Source organism: Sceloporus undulatus, chromosome 2 (genome assembly GCF_019175285.1).
Source record: "Sceloporus undulatus isolate JIND9_A2432 ecotype Alabama chromosome 2, SceUnd_v1.1, whole genome shotgun sequence".
NCBI classification, from domain to species: domain Eukaryota; kingdom Metazoa; phylum Chordata; class Lepidosauria; order Squamata; family Phrynosomatidae; genus Sceloporus; species Sceloporus undulatus.
The window spans coordinates 133722729-133730199 of NC_056523.1; the positions used below are offsets into that span (position 1 = coordinate 133722729).

The following is a 7471-nucleotide window of genomic DNA, read 5'->3' on the forward strand; positions in this document are numbered from 1 at the left end:
ATTTAAAATTGGTCATGACAAGATTGTGATGAAATGAAGGGAATCATAGGGCATGCCATAACAATGCAGAAGATTGAGTTTAGGATATGTGCAAGATTGCTTCTGCCTCCTATTCTTGAGTAGGAGAGATGGGACCCAAATTCCAGTAACTTTTCAACAACTGCCACAGCCTTCATTGGGATTCATGAACTGACTGTGGAATGAGTGTAAATCTCATTAATATTCTTTCTTGTTTGTGGGTGGTGTTCAGATTATGTTATTCTGGTGATTTTCTTCAAGTTCTTCTCTTCAATTGTCATAATTAGAAACATGTTCATAATACAGTAGGTAAAATTCCCTTCTCCTCTTGTGTCATGTCTTTTTAGATTGTAAGCCTGAGGGCAGGGAACCGTCTAATTAAAAATAATAATAATTGTAAGCCGCTCTGAGAGCCTGTAAGGCTGAAGGGTGGGGTATAAATACCATAAATAAGTAAAATAAAATAAAATCATCACGTGTCTGGTACAATCCATCCCAGCAGGCAAATCAATAGATATGAAAGTAATAACTGTAAATCTTTTCATATCTAAGCTAGTTAACATAAGAGGAAAAGAAACCCATTGTTATATATCTTGTATCATCAACTATATAATAACAGGCAAAAGGGATTGTTTTCTTGATTTTTAAAAAATGTGTGCCTTTTAATAAGCAATAAATAACACCACTCAAAAATCTGTAAAATGCACACCTCCTTTATAATGCCTTTGTAGATCTCAGACAGATTTCCAATCAGGGCACGTGTTTGATTATAGAATGCCTTGAGAGCATGTAGAATAGGTAATAGATGCTTAAATGCTTTTTGTTGTCTGTTGCATGTGTCCTCCAGGCTGCACCCCTCGGAAATGTGGAAGAGGGATAACAGATGCCATAATCAACAGGGAGGAAGCTGAGAAAATCCGTAGGTAAATTTTCTTTTCTGATACAAACTTATTTTATTGGAGGCTTGAAAGGGGGAGTGTGTCTTAATGTAATAAAATAAGATAAGATTTCTGTTTATAGGCTTTTTACCCAGGATAGGAAGATGATTTCTAGGGGTTGAGAACGATAGGAAAACATTATATACCCCCTGCATTATATTTCAGGGGGTAAAAGAATGCCTATGTACACATTGTCTATATTGAAGAAAATTATTATTACAGGTGTTGGTGAAGGTTGCCTATAATAGGCATAGGAAACTGACCCCTAAGCTCTCCTCTGGCTTGAATCTTGAACTGAGCTAAAGCAGAGTGCCACCCGCTCTGTCATTATGTTCTCAGGAGAAGATAGTGGCTGATATAGAATCATAGAACTGATATATCCATCCCCTTTTCTGATTCCACAGATATAGTCCCTTTCTATTTCCTTCTCCCCAAATAGTACATTAGACACCTTGCTTCACTAAAATGTGTGTGTGTTGGGGGGGGGGATTTCAGTGAGATGGCAGCTTCAAACATATACTGTCAGTATTTTCCGTATAGCTTTGAATTCACAATGTTATCTGAGTTTTTCAAAAAAAATTACAAAAAACGTTGAATAAGGTCTGATTGCAATCTGGGGCAAGTTTCCTAGAGCTAATTGATAACTAATCAATTATGTCAAAGATGGGCAGCTGTGCCGTTACAGATGTTTTGGGTCTACACGGCTTCCATCAGTCCCAACCTACACTGAGGGTTTATAGATGTTGAAGCCTAAAAATATCTGGCAGGCAACACTTGCACAGGCAACACTTGCACACACTGATTTATGCTCAGCTTTTAATATGAAAAGTGTTTTATGCTCTTTATTATTTGACACGGTACTGTTAGTCCCATTCTACAAACTGGGAACTAAGGCTGAGAGTGAGAGAGTGTCCATGTAATCAAGAGGTCCATGAAAAACTGCCCTTTTAGGCTTATATAGTGATAAGGTACTCAGTTGTTTCATCTTGGTTAAGGAATTATGGGACATGGGGTTATCTGGTCCCCTTGGACTGTGAATTTTTTTACCATGTGCCTTAAGTGCACTTAAGCTATAAATTAACAGAAACATTAGCTGTAACTGAGATTAGCTAGAGGTTGGAGTCAGAGATCCTAGTCCTACAGACACACACATTCAAGTCTCATGTACATGAGTAAGAGGAAAATACAGCTGTTTATAAAGTGAAGTTCAGATTTTTTTTGCCACAAATACATGAGCTAGGAAAAGTGCTGCAAGATGTCATATTTGCCTCACCTCAGGCCAATCATTTGTCTTGCCCAAGAATAGCAGTGTAGTGTGCTGTCAAGATTTCCTGTCATGACTTATTCTTCCCAGATCTTAATGTTCTCTTGCACTGTCCACCACATTTTCAAAAAATGACATGTGATATATGTGTTGGACATCTGTACTGTGACCTGTTGTTGCTCAGGATTGGGGAATGTACAGTCCTCCAAATGTACTAGGACTACAGGTCCCATTACCACTCACCATTGGCTAGACTGACTCTGGTTGATGGGGCCTGCAGTGCCACAACCAGTGAAGACACACATGTATACATCCCTGTTCTGGTTTAGCTCTTGCCTCCTGGGTGTGTGTATCAGCCCTCTAAGAGCTTCTTTTCCCCTTGGTGCCTTCTTTTCTAGGTGTGCTGATCCCTGTTTGGTGAAACTCTTGTTCTTAACAATGTCTGAAATGAGGAACTCTGGATAAATGGTGGGTTACTTACCAGAATATTAAATCATAAATTAACTGACATTAAATCAGAGTTCCCTATGGAACAATTGTTTCAGTACTACAAAATGCAAGGCAAGAATAACCCACCCCAGTGCTTCTTCCCAGCTAGCAAACTGGTATAGTAAGCTGGGTCATGAATATGTGCACATGTATATTGTGTGACTGGTCTGCAGTAAGAGGGCATCTGGATTTTAATGAAGTGCCCTTTTATTCTGTATAATTTTCTGAAGTTGGTTCAGACAGCTGTTTTTGCCACATGAAGCTCCCTCTATTGAGTCAGCTAACTATTCCATTCTTCATATGGATTTCTTTCTTTGACCAGAACCATATTTCAATGCTGCTGATGTAAATCACACACTGAGCTTTGATCATGTGTAGTCTGAATGTCTGCTCCAGACCACTGGACTGAAAGAAATACTGTAGTTGTTCTGGCTTCTTCACAATAATACTTGTTGGAAGACGACTGATTTTTAGTCCAGTCTTATGTTGTCTGAGTCCTTGTCATCATGCTTTCCATGGTTGCCACTTTCTGCTAGCAAATGCCCTCCCTGTCTGTGTGATGCCTCCCTTTGTGCCAGTGAAACAGTTATCACATGACATGCAGTGCTAAAGAATAAACAGTTTTGTCAAAGACTTGATTTGGGACTGTTGTTTCATCCACAGAATAGCAGAGAGGGGACTGTCCCTGGGAGGATCGGATGGAGGGGTGAGCAGTGTCCTGTTACCTTTTACATTCTTCTAGTGTCCAGGCAAGATTCTTCAGATTTTGTTTTACCATGTGTTCTGGGGAGGAAAGCCAGGGTGGGAAGGAATGTAGCACATAATTGCCTTCCTCCTTTAGCAAAATATGTTACTTTGGACATACAATACCTCATGACTTACTGGGAAAGAGAATAATGCTCATTAAAGTGGAAGGTAGCAGGACTATTTCCAGATGTATTGATTCAGTCAAGAAAGCCATAGTCCTGAGTATGCAGTCGAAGACAACTTGACAGCAAATAACAGCAGGAACTATTATTATTATTATTATTATTACATCCCACTCCCCCCCCCCCAAATTAGCAGCTCACAATTTAAAAGAATAATACAATTAAATCATACAAAACTGACAATTAAACTAGAATTAAACTATTACAGTATTAAAACAAATCATGGACTAAAAGAATAAAATGCCTATTGGATATTTAATACTGTCTTATTTTCAACTTTTGTATGTTTTTAACTACGGTATATCTATTTTCCCATTTTCTATCTTTTGTAAATTGCCTTGATCTGGGAAAAAGGTGGGCTATAATAAAGTGATGGAAGGATGGATTTCCCCTGATTCAATGATGCTTGAAGTCCAGATTTTTGTTATTGTGCTTGTGTTATGTAGCCTGTCATAATACTGCAGGTAGCATCACTTAGCAATAGCAATAGCAAGTACAGTACATTTCTATACCGCTTATCAGTGCATTTAAGCACTCCCTAACCAGTTTACAATATGTAAGCTTATTGTCCCCAACAAACTGGGAACTCATTTAGAGGGATGCAAGCCTCAGTTGAGCCTGAGCCCCTGGCTGGTATTGGACTCACAACCCTGTGGTTTGTGAGTGAGTGCCAGCAGCACAGGCATTTAACCACTGGACCACCAGGGGCCACTTTAACTCTTCTTCATCCTAATCAGAAATTAGATTGCTTTTGGGAAGGGCTGAATTTGGAAAGAAGAAAAAATGGAGATTGAACACAAATGTATCTCATTGGGATGTGTGTGGCTGCCTTGGGTTGAAGCCCAGGATTGTGGAAATGGTCTACAGGGCAGAGATACTACCAAGTTCCAAGTTCCAATGTCCAATTGTGTGTTTTTCCCCCTGATCCTTTAGCTTGCAAAGTTTCTGGAAGTAGAAGATTCTTGAGAAATCAAAAGAAAAATCTGTATTGATGATGGTTTCTTCTGCTACTTCACAGGATAAAGACAAGGTTAGAGGAGGAGGCCTAGACTAGGAAGCGTTTGTTTGAAAGATTAATATGTAAGGCACTCCTTTCTTCAACAGCCTTGCACAGAATTTGATGAGCATGACAAGGGTTGCATAATTAACCTACTGTTACTACCGCCAAAATCTTCTGGATTTTGGTGTATGCATGTTCTCCCTATGGCCTCAAATGGACTCTGTACTCTGGGCAGCCATGATTCTGAGATGAGTGGTCGTGTCCACACTATTCCATAACATCAAACAGAAGAGTTTGGAGGTTGCAAATAAGAAACTTTGACACCTCCGAAGTCAGGAAGATAGATGATTTAGACAGGATGGTCTGCCGGACAAGCCCGATAAGGTTGATTTACAACTTTGTTCTCACCCCGGACATTGCCAGACCAAATGATCCTTTACAATTTATGTAGGATAAACACCCTTGCCATCAGGCTAGTTTTGGTCTATAAAAGATCTCCAAAATCCTTTATTAGCAGGCTAGTTGGAAGGCACAGGGAATTCTGACTTGGTCTGATACATCTGTTCCCCCTCTGCTCATCAAAACAGCCATGTCCCACGCCATCCCCACCACAGTTGGACCCAGAGCCAAGCCTTTATTATTTATTTATTTATTTATCTATTTATTTAAAGTATTTATACCCTGCTCTTCAGCCAAAAGGCTATTGGAGTGGCTTAATTTTTTTAAATTAGACATTTTGCCATTAGTTCAGCCTCCAACTATTCCAAAGTTAACTCCTGATTTCCTTAACCCTTATATGTATGCGTGAGTGCACATGAACTCTTGTGTGATTTTCCCCCTTAATAAAAGAAACACTTCATTTAGAGAATTCTGCCTCTGCGAAATTCCTTTGATCTCTTTTCTCTCAGTATACAAGTGGGAAAATTCACTTAGATTCATTGCTACACTACTTTTTTTCAATATCTGGCATATCATTTAAGCTTGTTAATCTCTGAATTCTAGATACACTGGGTTAGAAGAAAGCTTCCTTGCTTTCAGTGGGATTTCTAGGTAAAGCCGTTAAGAAGCTAGGTATTTTCACTTAACCTTTAAAACTTTTATTGAGCTACAATTCAACTGGGAGTGAGAGAGTGGACCATAAATTCAAATCCCTGCTTCACTTCTTTCATAGTAAATAAAACATGTTATCTAAATTAAAGAATACATATCTAGTATATTAATGTACTCAATCTATAATATGAGAGTTTAAAAAATAAGAGGGGAAAATGGAAAGAGCTTCTAAAATAGGAACATTCAAATCAAGCAACTCAGCGAAGCTGCTTGACAGTGCTCTTCGTTGCCTCTTGATCAATTAAGAGCCAGTTCAGGTGTTAACAAAAACACACATCCTCTGCCCATTGTGAATTAGGAATTGATTTGTCTTTCCAAAGCTGTATAATAATTTTCTGTCCATGCCCCATGCTTCCAGTATCCATGACAAGATGTTGTATTGTTGATTTCTGTCAAGTCAACTTTGGGGGGGGGGGATACAGAAAAGGGGGGTGAGCTGCCGCCCCTTTCTCCCACGGGATCGATCCCGTGGATTGTTGGAGGAAGTGCTGAAAACCAGGTGCGCTTCCTGAATCATCATGGAAACATGGCTCCCTCTGGTTTCCCTGAATCGTTCCTGGGGAGAGTCTTTGTTGCATTCATAGGAAATCTGCTCCCCTTGCAACGATTCAGGGATGCCAGAGGGAGCCATGTTTCCATGACAATTCAGGAAGCACGCCTGGCTTTCAGACAAAGGCACTTCCTTCACATTTTAGAGACATTTGGGGGATGTTTTAGCAGTGATGCAGCCAGGTATGAAAATCTTCTCTGTTCCCCACTTAAACAGCTAATTTGAATTTATTGCCATTCCTGTTGCTATTGGAACAGAAGCTTATCTTCTCAGACAGTGTGTGCTTAGTGTGATCTAAAGCAATACAAAACTCAGGACTTACGTGCCACTATCTTACAGTTGAAATATTGTTCAGCTCTTGCCTAGGCAGAGATGCAGGTACTCTGACTTCATGTTGGCAAGAAACATATTATGTTTGATAGAACTAGGCATTTGTTCCATTTTAGGCCATTCATCCTGAAAAATGCCTGTATCCAGTTTTCATTGAATAGCAGTTTGATGATCTCATGAAATGGGCTCACATCAACTCTACTCTTTAGGCAAAGAATAACTGGTGTATATGTGTGTGTGTGTGCGCACACACACACAGACGCACATGCATTTGTGCATGTGTATGCACACCATCTCCTTCTTTGTGGATAATTTGTCTCCTTTGCATTACATCACCTGTTGACCATGAACTGTCTTGCGCTTCATGCATCTCAAGGATGCTCTCTTCCCACAATATACATGACAGTGTGTACCTTCCCACATGGTTCAACTCTTATATTGTTTTTTAAATATTATCTAGCTTGTTTCTGCTTCTGGGAGATGAAGAGACTGAACAAATGTTTTTTTATATATGCTTTCTTAGCTTCTCTGTACTCTTTGCTGTCTCTTGCATCTTTCCAGTGAAACCAAGAATTCCATAATGGAAATATATCTTCTCATCTCCCTTCCTCACTGGCATCTTTGTTGAGGGTTCCTTCCAGTTATCTGAATGGGTCCATATATGTTTTAGCAACATAGGGAGCTGCCTTATACCGAGGCAGACCAATGGGTAAATTTACAGCGCTTCATAAATAAAGGTTAATAATAATAATAATAATAATAATAATAATAATAATAATAATAATAATAGTCCATGTAATCCAGTACTGTTAACTCACACCAGGAGCAGCTCACCAGTGTTTG

The 7471-nt window shown here is 39.4% G+C and overlaps 1 protein-coding gene across 2 annotated transcripts in view; it reads left to right on the top strand.

Annotated features, from left to right (window-relative positions):
- OGFOD3 (2-oxoglutarate and iron dependent oxygenase domain containing 3) overlaps positions 1 to 7471 on the top strand; it is a 54449-nt gene that overhangs the window by 9162 nt on the left and 37816 nt on the right. For both annotated transcript variants that reach the window (XM_042448129.1, XM_042448130.1), the window contains exons 3-4: positions 866 to 941; positions 3373 to 3415. In XM_042448129.1, the coding sequence (XP_042304063.1) occupies positions 866 to 941; positions 3373 to 3415 (119 nt within the window). The remainder of the gene's footprint in view (positions 1 to 865; positions 942 to 3372; positions 3416 to 7471) is intronic.